Below are 26,443 nucleotides of genomic sequence, written 5' to 3'. Positions count from 1 at the left end.
TCCAAATGACCTGCAGGCGATAAAAGATTCATGGCGTCTGCCACGAAACCTGGCATCGGGCACTCATAAATTTTTGAACGGCTGAGATGGGGGAAGGTCTGCAGGATGCGGAGACATGGAGCAGGGGACTCTTGTCGGTTAAGAAGCAAACAAACTCATTTCTGCATGTTCGATGCTGTTTCTCACCTCTCCTGTGTCTATGTTTTACTTCGGAGTTTTTTGCCCCTGAGTGACAAGGGCATGCATTGTCTCTGTTGCTTGTCACTTTCGGGACTCCACACGCCTTGGTCTTACACGATGCCGCTGAACTGGCCTTCTTCGCTCCGCCAAAAGTGTCCCACTCACTGTTAATGCCCCAATACACACCTTGGCCACGGTACACACTTCGGCCTGACGCCTTGCCAGCCTAACCACATCAGCGTCATTTCAAACTCCTGGCATCTGGTTAAATATATCATTTAATTGCTTCCTTTTGCTTCGCTTTAAACGTCTTTTAACTTACTGCAGGGGGGGGGGGGGGTCAGTATTTCAGGGGTAGCTGATTGTTATAAACCCTCAGTTTTTGCAAGGGAAGTCATTATTATTCTTTATAATCTCGACTCCCACTCTGCTCACACCTGCCTTTGCTCCCCTTTGGGATCCAGATGCTCTCAGTTGATGCGATATTAGAGCACTTGCTGCCGCAGTTTGGTCACCGCAGTCTGCACATGGGCCTTCATATTATGAATATATGAGCGATCAGTTCAGCAGCGATACGAACTTTTTTCGGTTTCTTTATTCGTTTTTCTTTGCGTTTTCTGCTCTTGCCCAGTTTCAAACATTTGTTTGCTGTGGAGCGAGCGTCGCCTGCGTTTTTTGTGTTCGGGCGTTAGCTGGTCGTAAACAGAACCCAAGCAGAGTAGGAACGTTTGACTGGATTAATTCAACTTACTTCAGCAATGTACGCGCTTAAGTTAAAATTGCTCCGGTAGAATGACCTAGCTGTATGAATGGGAAAAGAAATTGTAATTAGCTTAATGTTGTAAGTCGCTTTGGGGAAAAGTGTCAGCTAAATGAGTCGATGTAAGTGTAAGTCTTTCCTGATAAAGACAATCCTTTATCTTTCCACCCCCACCTTCGTTGTGTTGGGTTTTGCCGGATGATAGGAAAATAGGTGCGGCACATTCCTGTCTCAGCAGGGAACACGGATCTTTCTGGAAGACACGCTGCCTGTTGCATTCAGCAGCAGAGCGGGGGTTGAGGGGGCCTCTCGGCGCTCTCAGGAGCTTCATCTCCAACAAACTGCCCCCTGCTGGCTTCTCTTGCCCCCCTAACAATCTTGCAAAAATAGCCGTCCGTGATATTCACCCCCAGCCGTGCAGTAACAAAGCAGGAAGGAGCGGTTACCCCAAAGGAAACTGTACGGCCACCCTCATCACACCGCATTCTCATCTTGCCCTCTTCCCTGGTCAGAGGCGTGTTTTGAGAACCGCGATCGCTCAGCTGGCAAGCGCTTGTACGCCACAGCAGCACTCACGGTACCTTTTACACTTGTATTTATTCCTTTAGCTGATGCATTTTTTTCAAAGGAACTTACAGTTCCTACTTCAACTGATTTAACCATTTATACAGCTTGGTAATTTTTACTGCGTTAGATCAGGATAAGTAGCTTGATCAAAGGTATTACAGCAGGAAGTGAAGTTACTGTCCATTACTTCCATAGTGCAGCGTGTGTGTGTGTGTGTGTGTGTGTGTGTGTGTGTGTGTGTGTGTGTGTGTGTGTGTGTGTGTGTGTGTTATATTGACAGTACGCTGCAGGCTTTTTCACTAGAAAAGGTGAAACATGAAGTGAGTTTATCACAAAGTGCGAGTTAAATCACTGCCCTAACAAGATACGTTTAATTTCCACCATAACTTTATTGAATAAAGTTAAAGGAATTTGATATTAGAACGGTCATGTCATAATACATACATAAAAAGAAATGATCAAACTACTACGCAAGCTACTATGCAGAATTCATGCTCGAATGGTCTGTTTTCAAAGAGTAAAACACATTTAAGATGATTAAAACATCAACGTTCCACAACTCAGTTCGGCAGTAAAATACAGAAATATTAAATTGTCAAATAAAATAAAATATACATCAACTACAGGAACAAAACTTGACAGTTCATCAATAAGACACACATTAAGTCTGTTTTAACAGTACACATTTCATTTAACCCAAGTGACTACTAAACAGCAGATGCCCAATTATAACTTTGGGCACCTGTACACAGTCACACACACACACACACACTGTCTGAAACCACTGGTCCCAAGTGGGGCTGCAGTGAACCAGAGCCTAACCCAGCAACATACGACACAAGGCCAGGTAGGGGGAGGGCACACACCCATGATGGGATGCCATCCTCGGGCAAGGCGCCCAAAGTGGGACTCGAACCCCAGACCCACCAGAGAGCGGGACCCGGCCGAGCCCACTGCACCACCATACCCCCCCCGTACACAGTCAGCTGTTTATAAAATATAAAAACACAGGTCAGGTAGCAGGGTTTGGACACAAATAATGTGTGAGAGCGACTGGGACACTGGTGATCGGTCCTGGTGATACCATGCGGTTGTGTGCAGAGCGTTTCTCAGTCTTTCAGGAGCACAAAGTGTAAGGAGCACGGTGCAGACACGAGGAGGAAGGCGTGTCGGCGCATTACCTGACCGGGGACCGAGTACACAAGAGGCCGCAGCTGAGCAAACAAAGCAGCTGTACAAAGTGCATCCCGGCGGACAGGGGTCGCTAAGCGGCGCCTGCTGGTAGCGCACCGCTCCTAGAATGCATCTGAGGACGACAGTGTAAGGAAAGTGCATCTCTCAAGAGGAGCAGGGGCACGCGTGTAAACAGGAAACGGCCGGTCAGCTGATCTCCACCGAAAGATCCGAGCACAAAAGAATGCCTGATGCACGGCCTGCGCTCCACCGCCAAGTTAATCTGTGGTGTGAAGTGGTTGCTATAACTGTGTAACTGCAATAGCAACTGCACTCGCATGCTCTGAGGCTATTATTGGCAAAGTTTATGAAAGTGGCATGCAGGAGCAGAAAGGCCTGGGTTTAGATGGACAGGCTTGTTGTATTTAGTTAGGCCTGACATCCAGGAGAGCTTCAAGCCCTTTACATCAACCAAGGGGAGAAATATTTCTTCCAAGCAAGTCTCTGAATGACTCATCTGATTTAAAGAAGTAATTTATGGAAAAATTATGATGGCACAGCAGGTAGCACTGGCCCCTCAAAACTCCTGGGCAGGGGGTTCAGACACGAGTTAAAGAGCAGTTCAGTCTGTGGGGTGTGAGATCTTGTTGCGTTTGTGTGGGCTTCCTCCTCCTGCTCTGGTTTCCTCCCGCGGTCCAAAAATATGTTTCAGGAGAACCGGTGACTTAAAATTGCTCAGAGTGTGTGTTTCGTGAGTTAATGACGGTGTGACTGCCCTGTGAGGGATTGGGGTCCTATGTAGGGTGTATCCCGCCTCATACCCTGTACTTCCACGATAGGCTCTAGACCAGAATGACCCTGCACTGGAGAAGCAGGTTTTGATAATGGATAAATAAATAAATTATGGAGTGAAAAGCTTAGTTTTTACAGCTTAATTCTAGCTTTACTTTTGTCAGAATTTACATTTAGGAAAGAGTAATGTCAAGGTTATATGAATAGGTGGCGCAGTGGGTTTGGCCAGGTCCTCGTGTGTGGTGGGTCTGGGGTTCAAGTCCTGCTTAGGGTGCCTTGCAGCTGACTGATATCCTCTCTGCGATGTGTCCTCTCCAGCTTTGTGCCCTGTGTTGCCAGGTTAGGCTCTGGTTCGCTGCGACCCTGCTCGGAGCAAGCGGCTGTAGGCAGTGTGTGTGTGTTACATGAATAAATTATGGTCATGTTCAAAAAAATATATTGTTGTATTGAGATTACATGACAAGCCACCCCTCCTAATGCTAAACTGAGTCCCATTGTTTGGGTTCCTGCTGGTAACTGATGTTATTTTTGTTGCATTTTGTCATCACATTATTATGAGGTCATCTCAGTGTAAGAGAGAGGGAAACCCAGTACATGTGTTCGCGGGAGGAGAGCACTGCTTGGCAAGCGGCACAGCAGCTATTTGTGACAAAGTGTCTGCCAACTGAAGCAGAAACACAGCCTCCAAAAGGCTAATGGGCTCTGCCGTGCCGGCCCATTCACGTCTCTGCGCTTTTGTTTTGTTTGCAGAGTCAAAACGTAGGCAAATTCCAGACTGGAAGCTCAGCTGTATTTACATTGTTACACATTGGTTTTATTTTTTATCCCCGAACCTGCTGCTGGGTAGCATTTTTGTCCTTTGCCTGCATTTAGAGAACAGAGCTCCTTGCACAATGGTGATGGCATGTGCTGCGGCCACACATCAGACAAGCAAATCACATTAGAAAGGAAAGAACTGGAAAACCTGAAGAATTTTTGTCTCGATGCTTTGAGATCGGGGGTGCTCTTCACCCGACATGAATGAGAAAATGTGACAGATATGTTAGCATATCTTTTCACAAACATGGCTGCCTCTGACATTGTTGTGGTGTTCACTCATGTTTTTAGTTTAATTTTTGTGGTAATGATTATGGCTCCTCATCTTAAACAAGGAGTTGACCTTATGTTATTGTGTTCAGTGCAATTTTTAATTTTTTGGCAGAATTAATGGTATTTACTGATATTTATTAATGTAGTAACACCGTATGAAGACAACATTGTGCTATACAGTTCAGTAACATAGGTGACTGCCAACCAGAATGTTATACTGATCATACTGTGTACATTACATTTACATTTATGCATTTAGCAGATGTTCTGTCTCCCAGTGACACACACACATTTTCTGAACCGCTTATCCCATACGGAGTCGTGGGGAACCAGAGCCTACCCGGCAGGGCGTGAGGCCGGAGGGGGAGGGGACACACCCAGGGCGGGACGCCAGTCCATCACAAGGCACCCCAAGGCACCCCGAGCGGGACTCGAACCCCAGACCCACTAGAAAGCAGGACCTGGTCCAACCCACTGTGCCACCGCACCCCCCGCCTCCCAGTGACAAACAACTCAAAACAAAAAAAGTATGTTTCACAGCAGGGAAAGAGATTTAGATGCACACATGTAATTGCCAAAGTACAGTCAGTTTGTCCAAAGGTGGAGGAGCACACCTCTCCTGCTGGGGTGTTGGGAGTGGCTCCCGGGTCCTGTAGCTATCAGGGTGCAGACCATTTGTCTTTTAGACTGTAACCATTGTTTTGGATCACAGGTAGATGGACATGTTATCTCATGGATGTGGTGTCTAAACTGGGCTCAGGAAGGAGTGTTTGGAGAAGATAGATGGATTAACAGAGAAACAGAACACTGCTCGGCGAACAACCGAACACCTCGACCATCAACCTGAGCTACGAAGATCACCGATATTCTCTGTGATCTTCAAACAGAACACTGTCTACACTGTCTCTACATTGCATATAGTTCTGTTCTATAAATAGGAGCACCAGAGTAGTTTTGAACATCCTGCATAGCTATGTTTTAACGACAAAAAAGTCGCTACGCTTTGAGAAAAATAATGCGTGACTCAGATTTGGGTCCTTGTCCATGCCAGCGAGAAGGAGCGTGAGCTTCAGCTCTGTTTAGAGCTTTGGGAAATAAACCCAGTCCGCTCGGCTCTGGCAGCCTCACCGCAGACCTGCATTGTTGCCAGGAGACGAGAGCCTTGTTTACATCCTGGAGGCTGGCCCTCGGGAGCACGTAGGAACAGCAGTCTGGCACAGTTCCTCAGCCCGCATCTGAAAGATTCTTCTCTTTGGTCTGCGGCATTAAATAAAACCAAATGGAGCAAACTGGGATGCTAAAAATATGGATTTTAGTGGTCTTGATTTTATTTTTCTCCTCATTTGGTTTCTGCACTTGAAATTGCCTTGTGAGAAGACAAATCCAAAATTAATACTGTTGATTGTTCTGTACCAGGCAGTTTCTCCCAGAATGACAACATGTTTGATTAGCTTTGGATTATTTCTACTGTAGCCTACTAGGTGTGGTAGCCTAACAAAATATATTCACAAAAAAAGTATACTATGTTCAAATGAATAGTTTTACAGACTTTTGCAGAACAGTTTTACAGACTAAGTGTAAAGTATTACTATTCGTAAACTATTATATTGTCATATTTTTCTGAATGAAAAAGAGAATAGTTGAAGGGTAAGAGACACTATGATCACAGTAAATGTAGTCCATGTAGACTAAGGTGGGGCCATTTTAAGATGACGGAGAACTTCTTATAGGAACACCTGCTATATTATAAACCCTGATACATCCACAGGATCACTGGTATGATGGTTTGCAGTGAAAAAAAAGAGTATTTAAATCCCGCAGCATTATTTAAAGTATAAAAACATAAATGAGTAGATCAAGGAGAGTACAGATACACACATAGTGAGATTATAGTATTTTGACAGGACACCATGCCAAAGGCCTATATGGTTATTAATTTCATGTCCTTACTAATAACATATCATTTGAGGTTTGCATCTGTTGTTTGGTGATTCTTGCTAACATTTTGGATCTAGCTGTTGGCGCATGGAGGAGGAGTACCCTCCTGCTCATTATATGGTTTTCCTATAGGTTATACCTCAATAAAAGGCACAACTAAACCATTAATGGACATAGTTACTGAAGTGGTTCCTCAAACTGATTATGTGCTCTTCCTCTGGTAGATTATTATACTTCCACAGGGACAAGCACTTCAACCATTTTGGACCTGGTTGTTGGACCATGGAGGAAGTGGTCCTCGCGCTGGCTACGTGCTCTTCCTGTTGTAGGTGACACCTCCACAGAGGGGGCAGTTCGGCCATTTTGGATCTGACTGTAGGAATGCAGAGGAAGTGGTCCCTCGCGCTGGCTACACGCTCTTCCTGTTGTAGGTTACACCTCCACGGAGAGGGGGAGTTCAGTCAGTGAAGAAAATGGCGACCGTGCGAATAACCGCGGCGCTCTTGGAACGCTGCAAGCACATTTGATTTTCCGTAGCCTTATAATCTGCGTTCACTGGGGCTTCGCTGCACTTTAGACCTTGGAGGTGAGTGACACCCGGCTTCTCGGCTCGGGTCTTCTGCGTTCTGTGTGTGTTTTGTTATTTTCTGAGGATTAGCCTAGCGGACTTGCAGCAATCGACATGGCTCCACTTAGTCTAGGCGCCGAGACTAACACACACACTGTCTTGAGCTTTTAAACGCTTCTTTTAATCTTTAATATCGATATCCGGTTTGCTAAAATTGTCTGGTTTTTTTGCACGCAAGAATTTGTGTGCTTCTGTTTGTGTTTCATTTTTCTTGTCAAATGAAATGTGCAGAACGAAGACGCGATAAGGATCTGCTGCGAAGTAACCCATATTCGATAAATTAGGAAAGTTCGAGTTATTTTGTGACGCAGTATAATAAGGTTGATAAATTATGGTGTAAAAAAATCTACATTGATTTGCCAAATTTGGTGGTGGTTCTTGTTTTGTGGTTAGTTCGAGCAGTCGGCTGGCCGTGACGTAACTCCAAAACTTGCCCACAACACAAACCTGCAAAATAAATACTACTTTAAATAGTCAATACTTAGAAGATAAATAAACGTGACTTCCGGTAAATATTTCATATGAATGAGTTGAATAATAAGCCGGTGTGTAGATGATTTAGTTTATTAAAAGGGAGAAAATGGTTGCTGTCAGCAGACCGACTCACTCACTGTCGTGTCGAAGCCAGGCTAAGTGAGGGCACTTGACTTTGCACCTTTTTTTTTCCCCCAGACAGATGTGAAATTCGTTTTATTATTTTCTGTGGTACGCCGTCGAAACAGTAATAATATTTGGTCGAAAATTGGCTTTTTGCGGTCTGCAGTTGCGCTTCGCACTACTTTCCGATACAGCTGATCATGCTTTCTTCTCCGAAGCGACTTACAGTTCAAGTATTTATATTTATTCAATTATCTGTCCCTTTTCTCTAAAGCTGCTTACAACATGATTTTACATATATATAGAGCTGGGTAGTTTTAACTGTTCATTCAGGGTATACTTACACGTTGATCAGGGGGTCAGGAGCAGAGAATCGAACCAAGCCTTGAGTATAGAGCCAGCATTTATAACCGCTGTGCCCCCAGCTGCCCCCAATATTCATGTATAAATATTTATATTTATAAACCTTGATGGATGGACCTCGCTGTCCAAGGTGCCGTGCAAACCAAGTGTTGCAGTTCAGCTGTTTGTGTGATGTTGTTCCTCTTCATTCTTTACAGATTTGGATCCTTGAGCCACCAAAGAAGCTGAAGAGAAGCAAAACAGGTCAGTAGCCCTTTTCCCTCCTCGCCGCGCAGTCTGAACAGAACCTTCCAGGAGCTCATTGTGTTTCGTTGTAGTTTTCTGGAGTCCTACATCATGGTATGTGAGGATCAAGTCTGTAGAAAGTGTGTGTGCTGGCTATTCCAGTTCATACGTGACAGTATGATGTTCCTTTTTCCCAGGGGTTTACTGCACAGTCTCTGTTCATGCGTTTCTAACTCTCACACACTGGAAGGCTGCGCGACGGTGTTGTCGAGGGATGTGTTGTGCTGCTCTTTACGACGTGTTCTGGAATGTCGCTTTCTGTTCACATAAGCACAATTTGGCCACTTGTGCCATTGGGATTTTCTTCCGTGTTTATATGTAGAAAAGCGCTCTCATCGTTTTATTTCATCTTCTCTTTTCATGCAAAATCTCTCATTGAAATATGCAAATTAGCCATGCAGTGCTGGACGTTTAATACAGTGGAACTGGTTCAAAACACACACACACTGGCTGAAACCACTTGTCTTCAGTTCAAAACAATTAGATTTAAACATGATTTAATACTGGAATTTTTTTCCCCCCACAAGGAAAATGGTTTTGAATGTATGCTGTACGGTAATGTATTTTATTGCTTGTGCCCTACATAGCTTACAAAATGGATATTGAAAAAGATGTGCCACATTTGCAGATTTGAAGGTTTGATAGTTCTTGCTTGGAGGCCCTTTTTCGTCAGTGTTTGCGGAACTGGACCTTTACATGTCTGTACTGACGACACGCGCTCTCAGTGTGAGACATTTTTTGGGGAGACTGGCTGTGACGTTGACTCCTGCTTGCCTCTGCTCTGTTGACTGCTCCTCAAGCTGTAAACAGATTCCTGTTGTCAAGGTGGCCATCTGGTTAAACGCTCCTCTGCCTGACTGTGAGGCATTGGGGGGGGTACGGGGGAGGGGAATTGATTCCCCATCTCTGGCCTCTGGTGGCAAGATGCGGCAGTTTGTCCTGCACAGCTGGGGCCAGAGCGGCATTTAGTTTCATACTTTGACGGTGTTTTAATGAATCTGACGTGGTCGACAAATTTTCAGATATTTATGCTTTTTATCCTGGTAACAAATGCAGAAATTATTGCACGTGGCAATGTTGAAATAGTGACAGCCTGACTGAGAAAGGAAAACAGTGTCTTCAGTAGTCTTAAGCAATTTGCAGGGTGAACTCCTTACAGCTCTCTAGATTGATACAGCAGGTGGTATAGTGGTTATGGCCTTTCCCTTCTAGTTGTTTTACCTGGGTTCAAATCTCCTGCCCCTGCTCTAGTACCCTTGAACAAGGTACTCTGAATTTATACAGCAAAAATTACGCATTCATAAATGGGTAAATAATTGTAGGGATCTTAAAATTGTTGCTTTGAAGGAATGCATCAGTTAAATAGATGCATTTAACTGAAGCATGTTATGCTCACAGCACTGTTTTACCCTTTGAGCTGAGCTCATTTCCATCTGTGGAACCTATCAACACCTACAAGACTTCACATCCTTAATGAACATATTGGCAGGGATGAAAAGGCCTGCCTTTGGAGGTGGCACCCCATGGTGCCTATTCTTTTGTAAATAGCCTTTACTGTTCTGTCTCAGGTGTTCCTGTGAAGCGGTCAGGCAGGACCCATTGTCATGGGGTGGGGGAGGTCTGGGTGTACCTTTGGCCTGTTGAACGTGTGAGTTTGTAATTCAGTGACTCTCGGGTGTCATGGTTAGGATTGGAGAAGTACGTCCTTTACATTCTTTCGTATTGAAATGTATACATTATCATCACAGTGGTTGAGACTGCTGCTACATTATTTTGATCACATTAGATATGGTGAACAGAATCATTTAGGACCTCAGAGTATTTTTATTTTTTTAAAGACTCTAGTGGGAAAGTTAGATGACATGGCAGTGCCCGGTTTTCAGGTTTGGACTGTTGGGTGTGAAGAAACTAGTCAAAGAACATTATTTGATTTTGTTTATAGAGATTTTGCTCCAGCTGGCACGAGACATATGGTGATTAGCTGTGTGGGTGATTGAACATCTGAATGCTGCACCTTCCGCCTTGGCCTCATGTTCCAGACCCAACGCAGAGGGTGTGTGGGGTTGGGTTCTTCAGAAGATGAAAGGAATTTTCAGTGTTAAGAGCAAAGAGTGATGATTTGTGAGCTGAGTGCAAGACGAGGGCAACTTCTCATGACTTTCTCAGTGCTGAAATATACATACCTGAAATTGAAATTAGTTTTATGTGGATTGGCGATTGTGCAAAGCTTGACTTGCAAGACAACTTTCAGAGTAGTGTGAAATTAAGTATATGCAGAGTTGCTGTTTATAGAGCAGTAATTCAGCGGTGTAATCTCTTAAGAAGATTTAGATGCAGCTTTCTCCTGCTCCTTAATTGCGTTAGTGGACGCATTGCGATGTCCTGAAGTGGAATTTGCGGCCATCACTGTAGGTGTGTAAGAGGAGGCAAACCAGTTTGTTCATTGTGGTGTCTGTACTTCCTTTCTTTAGGGTAACCATACAAGGGAAGGAAGACCCAGTTGATGGAAGATAGGACAGAGGTAAAGGAAGACACACTTGAAGAAGCTGGATTGAAAAGGTAAGTGCTTCCTGAAGATCATAATGTTAGAATTAAGGAATTTAATTTAAATTTTGAATTCTGTAATAAGAGCTTTTTTTGGGCTTTTGCAATGGGCAATTGCAGTTTTTTTTTTTTTTTTTTTCCTTCCTTTTCTTTTAACTGGAGCTATCTACTTGTTAGTCAAGATTGTTGTTTGGAAAGACATGTTTAAGGGTCTGGAAGGAATGATAGTGGTAGCTGTGAGTCCGGGTTCTTGAATGTTTTGACCATGTTTACTGTGCATCCTTCCCAGAGCCTCGGTGTCTTAAGTCGTGCATTAGCCACCCTTTTTGCTTTCCCTCCTTGTTCTTCTGTCGATGTTGAGAGGTACGTTATGAATTTGAGGTTTCAGTCCTATAATAACTTTGGAATCACATCTGATTGCATTGGCATATTTTAGCAACTAAGGATGCTTTCATTAATTACTTTTCGTCAGGCAGTATTGATCTTCCTTCCCCTCAGCTGCAGGATCTTTTTTTTTTTTTTTTTTATTTGACAGGTGCATTTTTTCTTAAACTGCATGCATTTGTTTCATGGCACATTGAGTTGTTGTCCGAAGAGTTCATCTCTTATCTGTTTGCAGAAATATCGCCTGTAATCAGTGATGTGTTCATGTGGCTGGTATAACATTAGTGAGTCACATAGGTCACTGGAGACCTTCCAGTTGAGGATGGCTCAGTTGTTACCCAGGATCATTTTTGCATCTGAATGTTTATTCTTGGGTACTTTTAGAGAGCAGCAGTGGAATAACAAAACTGCTGGAGAGACTAGTGACTCCATACAGGTTTAAGTACAACCCGTATGCTTCCCTGAAATTCAGTTCTCAAGGTTTTTTTTTTTTTTTTTTTTGACAGGCATTTGTAATAGTGTAAAGGGCAGTGGTATTCACATCCAGGAAAGTCTGAAAATGGAAACCTTTCTCCCAAGCTCATTGGCTCTGCTTTTGAGCAAGAATCTAGGCGGCTAGGTTTGTTTACCAAATCCGACGGCTGTTACCAGGCGACAGCTGCGCTCAGGGTTGGGGTTAGTCACTGATGGGAGACGCGCTGCACAGACACAGAGTTTTCTTTGTCACGCTCAGGGTGTTTATGGACGACCCTTAGCTAAAATGTCTTATTCATCTAACTAACCTTTATACGGAACATCTTTCCCATATGCTGTCTGGTCATTAGAGCTTTAAAATTAATCTCAACTGTAGGTGCTAATTTATTGTGTTAGCCAAAACCTTCTCCAAGGTGATTTACAGTGTTTGGTTTGTACACTAAGCTGCTTACAATGATTTGCCCATTTATACAGCTGGGTAATTTTTACAGTGTGATTCAGGTTAAGTAGGGTTTGAGTTTTTTTACTTTCTCCAGACATTTGTTAATGTGTTCAGATGAAATGGGGATGAGGTCAGGGTATCTCAAAGCCAGCCATGGAGAAAGGCACTTAAAAAGCCTGGAGTTTGTTTGCTGTTGAGCGTCAGGACTGCATGAAGAGTCCTTCCAGGTTTTGAATGTTCTCTGTGGTTAAAGTAATTACTGTGCCACCGGCTCTGGTGCAAAAGCCCTGCTTCCTGTGTGTTAGCATTCCTCAGACCTGTTGTGTTCAAACGGGAAGTAGTTGAAACGCCCTGCTAACCTAAGAAGACATGCAGTGTGCATGAACCAGCTCACCGTTTTAATCCAGTGCCAGTCTCCCATAAATTGTGGTCCTCCCACCCGTATCCTATAGTTGTTGCTGTGCTGCTCAGCGTGTTCAAAATTCTCCTAGAGAGTAAAATGAGTCTGTGTTTTGTTGCAAGTGGCACTGCTGCCAGCACAGTGTCTTCGTGAGAAGCGCTGATACTAAAGAGCTTTTCATCTTCCTGTGTGAGCAACAGTTCATTTTTCTTTGTGTGCGTGTTTCGCAGCTTCTGGGGTTATATGGGCTGGTTCAGGCTGGACTTTAAATTGCTGGAAAGGGGAGGGAATATGGAGATGTTTTTCTCTTTTAATGACATTGACGTGTATAGTGAAGGCAATAAGTAAGGAGACTGCTTCAGCAAATGTAAAATCAAAAGTAGCAACCCACTCTTGTAAAGCTCCATCTTTTTGTCAACATTAAATCTTTTTGAATGAGTCCAATTTCTGAAGTAAGATTGCTCTTTGAGCAAGTTGTCAGAGCAGAGCTGAGGGGGTCAAGTGTTGCAGCTGTAATGTAGTAGAACAGTTTTTATTTTTTAATTTTAAGTGTGCTACATGTGGCTGTGTGTTGGGGTGGGGGTGTGTGAGGGCATTGGTTTATCTGGTCCGAGGACAGGGTGTGTACAGTTCTGTGTTCTATTTGTTGTAAGCTTCCACTGGAACACCTCATCTGTAATGGCATGGTGGCACTTGTGCTTCATAGCTATTGATTGCCCTGCAATGGACTGACTTCCCAAAAAAGCTGTACCCAGCCCTACGCCCTGTGCTTCCGAGAGACTCTGGACCACCATGACCTTGCATTGGGCAAGCAATTATTGATGATGGTCTGTTTTCTTGTGAAATCAATTTGTAATGTATTTTTCTGTATTCAACACACAACAGTGCATTGGTGTTTTTCTATACCTACTGAAACATTTTTCATTTACATATTTACTTCATGGGGGTGCGGTGGCGCAGTGGGTTGGACCACAGTCCTGCTCCCCAGTGGGTCTGGGGTTCGAGTCCCGCTTGGGGTGCCTTGCGACGGACTGGCGTCCCGTCCTGGGTGTGTCCCCTCCCCCTCTGGCCTTACGCCCTGTGTTACCGGGTAGGCTCCGGTTCCCCGCGACCCCGTATGGGACAAGCGGTTCTGAAAATGTGTGTGTGTGTGTGTGTGTGTGTGTGTGTGTATTTACTTCATGACTCTTATGTAACTTTTTTATTCCTGACCTTTGCCATTTCTTTGGTGTCTGTGTCCATTCAGTGCCAGAACATATTGGGTCCGTTTTGACCCGGACCCAGCGCCAGCCTGCGTAGCGGCTTCCCCTTTGCGCCCAACGCCACCAGCGATGCCAACTGTGCTCCGCCCAGCTTCAAGCCCTGAGCCGAACCAAGCTTTTTGCCTCACCCCCCTCCCCCCACAGTTGAAACGCTGATAGTCGCTGTTCCTGGGACCTGCCGACGCCCTGGGAACCCGGACACGGCTCACCTCCGGCCAGCTGGGGGCCACGCTGCAAGCCAACGAGGGCCCCCTCCACAGCCTTGCCAACTCCATCCTGCCCACAAGTACTGGTGTTGAATGGCTTAATTCTCTAAATTGCTAACAGCACCCAGTGTGTCTCAATAGCATCCTTTGACTGCACATCCATTGTTTTCAGTCTTAAAAGTCTAGTCTCATTGTTCCTTCTGTATCAGTCTCACTCTGTCTTACTCTTGTTTTGTAGGCATGGCACCCATTCGAGACTCAGTCAGTCACTCTCCTAACCAGACAGGTGAATCTTTTTTTTTTTTTTTTTTTTTTTTTTTTAAATCAAAATCCAAGTGATTTCCTCTTACTTTTTTGTACACATATGTGAAGGACATATTGGCTGTCTGGATTAGAAAACAGCTGAGCTGACCCAGTTTCTTTAATACTGTGCTGTATCTCTAGTATAGTGATATCTTAAGTTTTATTTGTATATTGAAAATTTAATTATAAATTTGCATGGTCCTTGATGTATTACTCAACATGCCATTGGCAGATTTGCTTTGGGCAGTTTATCCTTCAGTCTACCTATAACGTGATATATTAATTGGTGGGAATAAAACTTGCTTCACTTTTCTGCCATGCTGTATATATCAGCACCTTTGTATTGCTTGTGATCTAATTCAGATTTTAGTTCATCTGACTTAGCAAACTGTTTTGTCATCTGGATGCTAGCAGTCTACTTGCACCCCAGGCTACTGAACCTCACCTGCCTTTTCTCCACCTCCATCTTGCTAGATCTGAGCCATGGCAGCTTGGGTGCTCAGTACGAAAATCCTTCTTGGAGTACTGGTTCTCCTGGGAGCGACTCTGACATCCCCTGGTGTGATGTTGTGCTGCATGGCTGCGAAAGAGAGTCTTGGCCTGTGATCCGCGATGGCAACTTGGAATTGACCTCTGAATGCGTGGACGGTGACTCTGCCTCAAGCACAGGGTCTGAGAGGAACTTGCATGGGACAGCCTCAGGGAGCTGCAGTGGTGGAGACGACTCTGGCATCAGTGTGCAGAGCCACGGCCCCTCTACTTGTTTTGGCTTGGCTGGTGGCAGTGACCCTACCGGCAGCGGGAGCCTGAGAGGACCTTGGGGTGTAAGCCTGAGTCCAGCAGGAAGCACATGTGAAGGGTCTTCAGAGAGCGACCTGGGCACACAGGCTAATGAAGGACACAGCAAGGCGCTGCCGTGGGGCTCCACTGGCTCCTCAGCCAATCGGGATATGAACCCCAGCACCTCGGCCCCAAACACCAGCCTCAGCACTTGGAGTGCAACACAAAGCAGCGGGCCCTTAGGCAATTCGAATGTGGCCTGGAACACCCTTCAGGATGACAACACTGAGCCTGCAGCCAACGGTACAAGTGGAAAACCTTTAAACCTTAACACTGAGACAAACGGACCAAACACTACTAATGTGATAACCTCTAGTTTACCAAACTCTACCAGTTCAGCGCAGACGAGTGAACCGTCCACATGGCATGTTTCCTCGGCTTCTAGTTGTGTTGGTGAGGGAGGAAGTGGCGCAGCATGGGGAGAGAAGAGTGCCACCCCCCCAGAAGACCACAGTGCAGCTGACACTGTGAACACCTCTCTCACACAAGCAGGGCTGAGTGCCCCTGCTTCTTGCAGGAGCAGTGATAACGCTAATAGGGGGTGGGAGTCTGGACCTAAGTCTTCTCCAAGTTTGTCCTGGTCAGCAGGCAGTGCTGCAACCCAACATCCCTGGGGAAGTGTCTCATCGTCGTCCTCAACATCTGTCACGTCACATGCTGGCGGAAGGTCCTCGAACAGCGAGTGGACATCCCTCCCCAGTGCTGGGCTGTGCGAAGGTGATAACGGCACCGGGAAGCAAACGAGCGCCTGGAGGTCATTGGAAGATGATGCTTTGGGCAGAGGGGGGGCCGCATCCCACAGTAGCAGCTCAGCTAGCACCTGGCCCAGGCCTGTGGAGGCAAGTGAAGGTAGCAGTGAGAGCAGCGTAGGCAGCCGCACAGAGAGAGACACGCACCGCAGCATTCGTAAGAAGGGGAGCAGCCCATCGGGACTGGTGCAGAGCATGCTTTCAAGGGGAGATATTGACCCCCGTGTCCTGTCTAACACAGGCTGGGGCCAGACCCCAATTCGACAGGACAATGCTTGGGATTTGGCTGCTTTACAGACTCGCACAAAGCCAGAGATCAGTACAGGAGCCAAAGGAACCAAAGGCTCCAGTGCACAGGATAGCTGGGGGGATGCGCTGACTGCATCAGGATCAGTTAAAAATGGCCAGGCTGTGGGGTCCAATAAGGGGGATTGCTCTTGGAGCAACGGGCAAAAATCAAAGCAAGGATGGGTGCCTCCTGCTGGGGGTGAGGAATGGGCTGGGGTTGGCCACTGGGTTGAACCCCAGAAGCCAGGTTCCGGCAGCTGGGAGAGCGACAGTGACCGCTCGGGGTCTGGCTGGAGCGAGGCAGGCCATGGCAGCACTGGCAGTACCTGGGACGGCAGCAGCGAGGGGCGCGCCCCCAGCAGAAGTGACGGTGTGTCTGTGTGGAGCGATGCCACTAAATTTGATAATGGCCAGCATAAAGGTGGCGTGGAGAATGGGAATCCTAAACAGTCTACCCAGTGCTGGGGGGAGGACACGGCCTCCTGCAGTTCTGCAGAATGGTGTAGGATGCAGGATTCTTCAGGGGTCCAGAGCAAAGCCTCAGGGTGGTTGGGGGGACCCATGCCATCACCACCTAGAGAGAATGAGCCCACAGGCTGGGAGGAGCCCTCGCCTGAGTCTATCCGCCGCAAGATGGAGATTGATGATGGCACCTCTGCCTGGGGCGACCCCAGCAAGTACAACAGTGGCAATGTAAACATGTGGAACGCAAGCAGTGGTCTTAATACGGCGCTGCCCAAAGCCCAGCCTCAGCACACTGCACCGGCAGCAGAGATTGCTCCACCCCCCTGCTCTTTATCCAGCAAAGCAAAGTCCTCCAGCTCAAGTAAGTGTGCCTCCTCCTGGCCAGATGCCCAGGCCCTCAGCCCTCTGTTTTTCAAGTTGTCCTTCAGTGTCTTGGTACAGCCTAATAAGGATTACCTTAGTCCTAAAGAATGTGCCATGCGCAGCAGCGCCCCCTTCTCAGGAGTGCTGGTGACACTTGCCAAGCTGTGCTTTATCCCAGTTTTAAAGCCATCCATGGACTTTGCTAAACTAACAAATGCAGCGCTAGTGAGATAGCAGGGACAGGGCAGTTTCCTTTGGCTGTTAGGTTTTCACAAATGCTATAGAGAGAGCTTTGTCGGAGCAGTAGGGTTTGAGGTTGCACACTGGCCGAGAAGGGGGAAAAACAAGCTTGAATTTCTTCCCAGCTGATGCTGCCGTCATGTGTCTGCTATTTGAGCTGCAGAATACCTCCTAACAGTGCTATTTTTACAGAGGGAATGCAGCGTGTGCTTGGGAAGCTGAACCTAAGGGGGCAGAGTCCTCAGCAGTTTAAAGTTCTGCTCAAATACAGTTTAAGCATAAGCGGAACTTGCATAAGTGTACATGGAAGTGACATTTCCCTTTACCCAAGTTCATTCTACAATTAACTTTTTTTTTTTAAAAAAAATACCAAGAAGTATTACAAGCAAATGAGATGTAAATGTAATGTGAGTTGGTGTGCTTTGTAAAACCAGTTTATTTGTGTAAGTCTGGGGCAGCAGGTGGCATTGTGGTTGGAGAATGTCTGCTCTTGCTGAAACACCTTTGGTCAAGGTACTTTGAACCTTGAATGGTGAAAATTACCCAGCTGTGTAATTGGATAAATTAAGTAGCTTAGTGTACAATGGTCACATTGTATACCGGTTTATTGTAAGTCACCTTGGAGAAAATGTCAGAAATATGAATAACTAAATGCAACTACAAATTTGTAAATATTTGCAGTGTCTCAACTTATTGACTTGTAGTTTATTCTGTTGTTTGTAGCTAGACCTTTGAGAGGTGCAGCAAGTAGTTTTTATGCAGACTAAATATTAACTGCACGTGTCCTCAGTTGGGTCTGTCTGCCAGGTTGACTTGAGGAGGTATGAATATTGCATCGCTCTGCTCCTGTTTTTATTACTCTTGATTGGTTTCATAGCATCAGCATATTTGTTGGTGGAAGATTGCCTTGTCATCTGTACCAGGGATTGATAAAAGTACTTTTACTAGCCTGTCATGTGGTAATGGCATTTCCTGAAATGAAAGCTGAGTCTATTGAGGACTCCTGAAATTCCTGGTGGTCTTAATTGTCAAGGCCATTCATGCAAATATTTGGCTGCGACTGGTTACTAAACTAACATGAAAGGAGGGGGGGGTGTTTTGGCACAGCGGGTTTGGCCAGTGCCCGCTGTCTGGTGGGTCCAGGATTCGAGTCCTGCTTGGGGTGCTTTGCAATGGACTGGCATTCTGTCCAGGGTGTACCACCTCAGCCCTGTGCCCTGTATTTCTGGGACCCTGCTTGGGACAAGCGGTTGTTCCTGTTGATTAACATGAAATGTTTGTGTGTAGGTTGGGGGGAACCATACGAAACAGCACAGAAATGCGAGTCCTCGTGGGTTGTTCCGGTCACCATTGACAACGGCACCTCGGCATGGGGTAAGCCAGTAGACACGGGTGCGAGCTGGGAAGAGCCTGCATCTTGCGGATGGGCAGGTATATCGGCGGAACCGTAGTCACAGTAGAAACCCAGTGAGTGTGGAGGACAGCGGAGACCTGAAACAGACAATGGAGGCTTAATAGATCACCCCTCTTGTTTCCAGGTCCAAAACCTGCGCAAGACACCTGGGGGGGTGAGGGACTTCCTGCCCCTGGTGCCCATCCCCCAAGTTGGGAGCCAGAGGAGGAGGTGGAAATTGGGATGTGGAGCAATAACACTTCAGCTGAGATGAGTCAGACTGGCAGTTGGTCAGGCACAAAGAAGGCTGGTCCAAAGGTATTGCACAGCTATAGATTTTATTTTCTTTCACGCACGCACGCGCATCCGCACAAAGGACAATTTAGGGAAACCAGTTCACTTGAAACACGTCTTTAGACTGTGGGGGGGTGACAGGAGCTCCCAGAGGAAACCTGAGAATGTGCAAACTTCACATACACTCAGCTGGATTTGACCCTGCAAGGCAATGCATAGCCCTGGAGCTGTAAAACACCAGCACTACCAGCCGTCCAACTTCTTCACTCGTGAAGGAAAGCTGTTTCTTATACGTTTCTTGAAGTTGTTGAATTACATGCTGAATTACAAGTTGAATTAGAAATGCCAGGGTTGTTGGGTACCACTAGCAGCTTCTTGCACTTTCCCCCCCTCCCCACAGTACAACAAAGGAACGAATAAGCCAGATGACACTTGGATGAATCAGTTTTCAAAACAATTCAACGACATAAATTTCACAGTAAGTACAAATTCCTACAATACTTTCTCTGGGACAAGATGGATGCAGCATGTCCACAAGGGCAGAAGCTGGATGCTAATACATGTTGCTCACCCTTCGCTGTGTCCTTCAGAGAGAGCCTTCTGAGGAGGCCATGAGAAGCAACAGGATGGAGATAGCAGGTGGTGAGTACATCACGTCTACTCTTCTTGGTATTGTTGCGCTTTTTTTTTTTTTTTTTTTAATGGATTGGACAAGTTTGGGAGAGACCAAGGGATGCTAACAGAGCACTTGTGTAGGAGTGCTGGCCGACAAGCATATGGATGTTGAGAAGCACGGACAGAGCCTGGAGTACAATGGCATGATGAGGAAAGGGGTTGGGACACGGCAGCAGATGGCCAAAGATGATCGCAGCCCCTACTTTGACAAGGTGAATGCAGCTTTGGAGAAGCCAGTTCATGCACCCAATAAAGATGGTGTTGTTAGTTTTTACCAATAACACTTGATACTGTTGTATTTGGTAGCATGGTGCAGGGTGTCTGTTGTAGGTGCTTTGCATAATCTCTCCTTTCCCTACTCTTCCAGAACATGAGCCCTGTGTTTGGGGGTGGAAATACAGCTCTGCCTGGGAGGGCCTCCCAGCAGCTTCCCTCTCAGCCCAACCTGCGCAGTCAAGTGCCTCCTCTGCTTCCCTCTCAGGTTGTACTAGTATCTCCCTCTACAGCCCAGTGTGCTCATTGTGATGTAGAAACCACTTAACTCAATTTCTTGCCTTTGGTCTTGAATTTCATTCATCTTGGTTGTAATGTATCTCCCATCATTGCAGGTCCCAGCATCCTTACTGAAGTATCCCCCTGCCAGTGGTGGTCTTGGCCCTCTGTTGGCACCCCAGCAGATGGCCATGCTCAGCCAACTTAGCCAACTCAGCCAACTCAACCAACTCAACCAACTTAGCCAGCTGCAGGTATGGTCAACTTGCTGTTTGTGTTTAAATCACCCAAGAATACAGAATACAAGAGCAGGTTTTACAAATAACATGTAGGGACTTTTAATGTGCAACTTTTGCACAGTACATGAGAATATTAATATAACAATTGGTTATGTGAAGCACTGTAGTTTGACAAGTGACTCCTGTGCTAGTGCTAGCTTTGACCTCCTCACTTCTCTGGAGCCCTCTGCTGGCTGTTCCTTGTTTCACCAGTTGGCTGTAGTCAGTATAACTGAAGCAAGCTGGCACTGGTACAGTAGAAACCTTGCTATCAAAGGCTCTTTTACTCTCCAGCGCCTCCTACTGCAGCAGCAGAAGATCCAGCAGCAGCAGAGAAACATGACTGTAGGGAGTCGTCAGCAGCCAGATCTGCAGGTAAACAGTACTGTTTTTCTCAGATTTGCCACGTTCAGCTATCTGAGGATCCTGTCTGACCATGCTTATTTTCCCACTGTAGGGTCGGTCTGTAGGCTCTAATGTTCAGCCATTAACAGCACCTTCGCGACACCTCGACCCCCCTCAGCCCAAAAGGCAGAGTTCTCCACTGCCTCCGTCAGCACTAGCCTCCTACATGGAGACATTGGTGCCCCAGGCAGGGTCTGAGCCGTCTAGAGAGCAGCACACACTTGGAGCATTTTCCAGTTTCCCCCTGGGCAGCTACCCCATCCACAGTGGCCTGAGGCAGGCTGAGGCCCTGCTGCAGCAGGCTGTCAAACCCCCTACTCCAATGCTCACATCGGATGGCCACAGCCTCTTGAACAATGGTCTTGCATGCCCCGAGTCACCTATCCAGCCTCGGACACGAAGGCCGCTCACCACCCTTGACACTACTACAGCATCTGCCCGAGGTAACACACCCACTCTTTCTATCACTGTTTATCTCTTTTGCATTTCTTAAACCATTTACATACAGACAGACTGAAGGAGGAATGTGAATGTGGACGTTCTATGATTTAACTGTGGTAATAAACCGTTCTCACTGCTCAAACCTCTTTCCATTTGATATCAGGCCTGAGCTCCAGCTTGAATGTCAATAATCTGGATATCAACTTTAAGGAGCCACAGAGTCGGCTGAAGAAGTGGACAGCATTGGATATGTCCGTCAGCTCCCCTCTAGATCCAACCCCTGGCAAACCTGGCAAGTGCATTTCTCCGTGACTAGTGTTCGTGACTTCAGTGCTGAGGTGAAGATGTGAAGGTGGTTGCCACCATTAAGTTAGTTTCTTTTTGCAACCACCAGGTGCACTCTCCTCTGGGCTCAGACTGGAGGACCCTGCTTTTATTTCGTACGACTTCCGCAACGGCAGCAGTTCCCCTGTCAGCCCACCTGGTTCAGTGGGGGACAGCTGGTCCACCCGTGCCAAATCTCCCCATGGTATCAGTCAGGCCAGCTGGCCACCAGGTGGGTGCTGGGTGCGTTCAGCATGCGTGTCCTATATAACCTAATGTTCAGTCCCTTGAAGTTGAGCTAAAAAGCTGTTCTCTTGTTCCCTCAGAATTTCGGCCCGGTGAGCCCTGGAAAGGCTATCCAAACATTGACCCTGAAACTGACCCGTACGTCACTCCCGGCAGCGTGATGAACATTCTCTCCATCAATACTGTCCGGGACGTTGAACACCTCAGGGACAGAAACAATGGTATGTGAGTGTGTGTGCGCGCGCGCGCGTGTGTGTTTTTTTTTTTTTTTTTTTAATAGCAATAGTAACTGCAACTCAGAATCAGATCAGTTCCTCAACATGAAAGTTCCTTAGCAAGGTACTAGGGTTGAGGATTTACATGTGTTCAGTCATGCAGAGCTGCTGCCTGTGGTGATACGGAGGAGTAAACGTGGTTTGACACCACGTTTTTGTTTTCTCCCAGGGTCAACCTCCTCTCTTAACACCACGCTGCCTTCAACTAGTGCCTGGTCATCCATTCGTGCCTACAGCAGTTCTCTCAGCAGCACAGCACAAAGCATTTCAGGTCAGTGACAAAGCTGAAGCTTAGCATGGCCAAGGATGGCAGCATTTCTTTGACTTCTCTTTCTTAGTTTTCCACTTCAACTTTGTTTGAACCCACAGCCAGAAGCGGTGACTCCAAGTCTGCCTGGTCATCTGGAGCTGGCGCCAACTCCTCTCTGGCCCATGAGCTGTGGAAGGTCCCGCTGCCCTCCAGGAGTGTCTCCACTCCATCCCGACCACCACCTGGCCTCACAGGCCAGAAGCAGCCTGCCCCCTGGGATGACGGCCCTCTGCGTCTTGGGACTTGGGGGGGCTCCGACTCTAGGTTCACACCTGGTGAGTCCATGGCTGGAGCCATCGTGCAGGGTTGGCAGAGGGTGGTGTCCTGACTTCCTGAGATCTCATAGCAGCCAAACTCACGTGTGTGTGGTTTGCAGGTTCCAATTGGAGTGACAGCAACTCAGGAAGGGCAGCCACCAACTGGCTTGTTCTGAAAAATCTCACCCCTCAGGTTGGTGGTTTCCAGCTGCAGCAATGCCTTGCAAGGCCCCTCTGAAGCTGCCCATATGTCTCTTACCCGGTTTGTCTCTCCAGATTGACGGCTCCACCCTGAGGACCCTGTGCATGCAGCATGGCCCCCTCATGACATTCCACCTGAACTTGCCTCACGGCAATGCAGTCGTCTGCTACAGTTCGAAGGAGGAAGCCGCCAAGGCACAGACATCTCTGCACATGTGAGTACACCCTCCCCTGTTTTGTCGAGGAGGAACACTGCAGCCAGATTGTTCTGGACATTTTTTGACTTTGTCGCATTCTTGTGTCACAGGTGCGTTTTAGGGAACACTACCATTCTTGCTGAGGTTGCCGGTGAGGAGGAGGTCAGCCGTTTCTTTGCACAAGGCCAGTCGTCAGTGACCACTTCACCAGGCTGGCAGGCCCTCGGCGTCCCCCCAGGCCGTGGTAGTTCCATGGACGGCAGTCATCCCTATCCCGGACACTGGAGCGGTGCTGGGGATCTGCAGGCCTCCCCCCTCTGGGGGGCTCCCAACTATTCCACGAGCCTGTGGGGGAACCCTGGGGGCGGGGAGAGCCGGGGCATGGCCAGCTCCTCCCCACTTGCATCCTTCCTCCCTGACCACTTGACGGGAGGTGGGGACGGGATGTAAGGCAGCTCACACCTTCCAGCTCCAGAACTGTGACCTCAGTGTGTAACAAGTAATAACCATAACAATAACGTTAAAGGTGTGATGTGAAGAACACGAATGGCACTAGTGGAACTGCCCCATCCCCCAAGGAGCTGCCCTGCCGTTGCACACGCTGGGGCCATCCTGTGGAAACCAGTTACGCTTTTCTACCCAGCTTAACACATTTGTTTTAGCCCAAAACATATCAGTTTGAATACTTGAATCATGCAGGCCAATATTATAAATGTGAAAGGATATATTTACACTTCCAGGCAGTGCTCTTCATACAGACGAATATGCTTCAAACAAGCTCAATTAATGTTTATTTGAATTCCATTTACTTATTTTTTAGTTTGCTGATGCTGGTGGAGAATGAGCTTTCAACTTTGCACTGAATTTTTTTTTTTTTTTTTTCCTCAGTATAATCTGCAATATGGAGGGAGCCAGATGTTCCCACTTAGTCGTTTACTCAAGGATGTTCTTAGTGTACATGCTCTACTATGCCTTGACATACACCCTACCTTACCATGGTATTGTGGAGTTTCGCGATCAAGATACAAATGCTGACATAGGATGATGTCTGATGTTGAGGAGAGTAAGTATTGCACCAGTTTTGTGTTGGAAGACTAAAGGGTTGAGCCCTGCGGTGTGAGCTGTAGCCACAGGCGTGACTCGGAGAGCTGCTCCGCCAGTCTGAGGCGCAACAGCACTTTCACAAAGGCTTTCAGTTTGGTTTGGAGGACCTTTTTGAGGGGCCCTCTTGTTTACAGACTTAGAGGGAAAGTGTTTGCTCTTCCTTCATTTTGAAATGCATAAAATACAAAAAAAAACCCCAAAAAGTGAGGGGGGGGGAAAAAAAAAACAAAAAAGAGAAAAGATTTAAAAAAAAAAAAAAAAAAAAAAAAAAAAAAATGTGATGATGAAGACAAAACTTTCTATCTCTGGGAATACTGATCAGTGTTCAGCCATCTTGTTTGTTTTTCCTCCTCTTTATTTGAATCTATTCCTCTTGTCTGAATAACGGGCATGGATCTCAGGAAAGGCACAGTTTCCCTGCAGAAACTTCTTGTAGGAAAATCTGGCTTTTAGCACTGATGTTAATAGTGGTAAACTTGTACGTTTGTTTTCCTTCTCTGCCAAATAACTGCTTTAAGCTGGATACGTTCCACTCGCCGCTTTCATTGACGGCTTGCTGAATTGCTGTAGCTTATTTTCCTTTGTCACTTTTGTCGAGTGTTTCGGTTGCCCCTTGTCGTTGATATTTAGCTGTCGTACTGTAGAGATTCGGGAGCGAAACATCCTGATATCAACAACTATGCATACTGTAGCCAAGTATTTGGCGAACAGAATCACTTTGTCGTGATGTTTTTAAATGTTGAAATTACTGCAGATGCATCATTCTCAGTTCTCATTCTACTTGCCACAAATGGTATTTACAGAAACTTGTTTGGCTGATCATTTAAAAGTCAAAGTGGCCCACATTTCATTGCCTTGATTCTGACAGTTTTCAAAGATGCAGCAAGTCAAGTGGCTTTTTACCTGTTTACAAATAGAATATGATTGTAATGTGTGTCATGTGGTCGTATTGAGCGCTCGAGATCCTTAACCATATTAATTCATCTTTTGGCTGCTCAGTTCTCTAACCTCTAGCCCAGGAGCAGCGGAAAGCTAGAACAGTCGTGAATGTAAACTAGTGCTGGTAGTGCAAATGCATTTTTGAATGCATTTTAAATACAGTGTACATAGATTTACAAATATTTGCAATACTGATTTAGTTACTGTGATGCACAATTTATATGCTTCAGAGAGGGAGGTGTAAGCATTAGGCTAAGCCATGGACCTTAATTTTTTTATTTTTTTTTTTTTTTAGTTCCCCCCCTTTTAGCTGTAAGTTTTATTTAAAGAACATTCTAAAAATTTTAAGTTGTTACGACCAGGTAACGATTTCTTTTAAATGCAGAGTATTACCCAGATTTTTCTAGATGCATGCCAGTATTGAACCATTTTATGTTCATGCTGTACCAAATATAAATCAAAATATTTGTTTACTTAATTCCAGAGTCTGCATTATCTTTATTAAACGTGAAGTGGATCATACAAGCCAGGTTTACTATAAAAAAAAAAAAAAAATACTAGGAGAAGCCTTGGATTTGCACTTGGTGTATGTATCAAACTATTGTACTGTATTTGTACTCCTTGAACAGCAGCACAGCTGTGCATTCTGGGAAGGCTGCGTGGTTGGTCTGCTGTGGTGGGATTTTGTCCTTCCTGCTTTGTACACATTTTTTTGGCTTCTTCTTGGCCGCAGCAGCTGGCGGTCCAAACTTGCAATCCCAGGTCAACCTGCTCCAACGCTTTGATTAGTGCTGCTTTTTTTATTTTTTTTTGGGAAGTTAAAGAAAAAAATGTGTGTAGTGTCTGTGACCAGATTCCTCAACTTTGGAACGCCTTTATGCTGTCCTCCGTAGCGTTTGACCATGGGATGTTCTGGGCGCTTTTGCTTTTCCTCACCCCATGTGTCGCCTAGGACGACAACGGCGTTCAGAGTTCCCTCTTAAGCTTTACATGTGTCTTCACCCGCTGCCTGTGTCAAGCCTGCTCCAGCTACTCTGGTCCTGCAGCACAGGGCCAAGGACCGCATCTTCACTACCAAATTGATGCTTGCGTGTTATGTTGCAGAATTAGACCCAGAGGTGGAGAGCAGCGGATGAACCTCCAGGTTGTTATACTCCCTCCTCCACTTTCCTGCCTTTATCTGTGGCCCATTTTAATACTTAGAGTTGTGTCTGACAGTCCCGCTGCAGATGCATGAACTCACCCTCATGCCAAATTGAAAAGTGGGTGGAGTTTCCTTT

At 46.3% G+C, this 26,443-nt stretch overlaps 1 protein-coding gene across 1 annotated transcript; it reads left to right on the top strand.

Annotated features, from left to right (window-relative positions):
* Nucleotides 1-6,941: 6,941 nt before the first annotated feature.
* LOC108937228 (trinucleotide repeat-containing gene 6A protein-like) lies at nt 6,942-24,456 on the top strand. The gene is made up of 23 exons (XM_029254269.1): nt 6,942-7,085; nt 8,285-8,330; nt 10,844-10,931; nt 13,863-14,164; nt 14,323-14,370; nt 14,862-17,090; nt 18,620-18,763; nt 18,871-19,043; nt 19,420-19,497; nt 19,610-19,661; nt 19,776-19,906; nt 20,062-20,175; nt 20,303-20,440; nt 20,759-20,839; nt 20,922-21,312; nt 21,474-21,602; nt 21,705-21,866; nt 21,961-22,101; nt 22,325-22,426; nt 22,525-22,740; nt 22,842-22,915; nt 22,999-23,138; nt 23,231-24,456. The coding sequence occupies exons 5-23, from the start codon at nt 14,325-14,327 to the stop codon at nt 23,568-23,570; spliced, it is 4,881 nt and encodes a 1,626-aa protein (XP_029110102.1). The 5' UTR covers nt 6,942-7,085; nt 8,285-8,330; nt 10,844-10,931; nt 13,863-14,164; nt 14,323-14,324; the 3' UTR covers nt 23,571-24,456.
* Nucleotides 24,457-26,443: the final 1,987 nt, after the last annotated feature.

This window comes from Scleropages formosus, chromosome 8 (assembly GCF_900964775.1).
Source record: "Scleropages formosus chromosome 8, fSclFor1.1, whole genome shotgun sequence".
Classification (NCBI taxonomy): Eukaryota; Metazoa; Chordata; class Actinopteri; order Osteoglossiformes; family Osteoglossidae; genus Scleropages; species Scleropages formosus.
The sequence above is the reverse complement of the archived record's forward strand: the minus strand, read 5'-3'. Positions and strand labels throughout refer to the sequence as shown.

What these genes read in the sequence shown, in the direction of transcription:
- LOC108937228 (XM_029254269.1), top strand. Translation starts at nt 14,325, where the DNA reads ATGGCACCCATTCGAGACTCAGTCAGTCACTCTCCTAACCAGACAG. An exon ending in CAGGATGGAGATAGCAGGTG is followed by an intron (nt 19,662 to 19,775) that starts GTGAGTACATCA and finishes GCACTTGTGTAG; the next exon opens with GAGTGCTGGCCGACAAGCAT. An exon ending in ACCAACTTAGCCAGCTGCAG is followed by an intron (nt 20,441 to 20,758) that starts GTATGGTCAACT and finishes TTTACTCTCCAG; the next exon opens with CGCCTCCTACTGCAGCAGCA.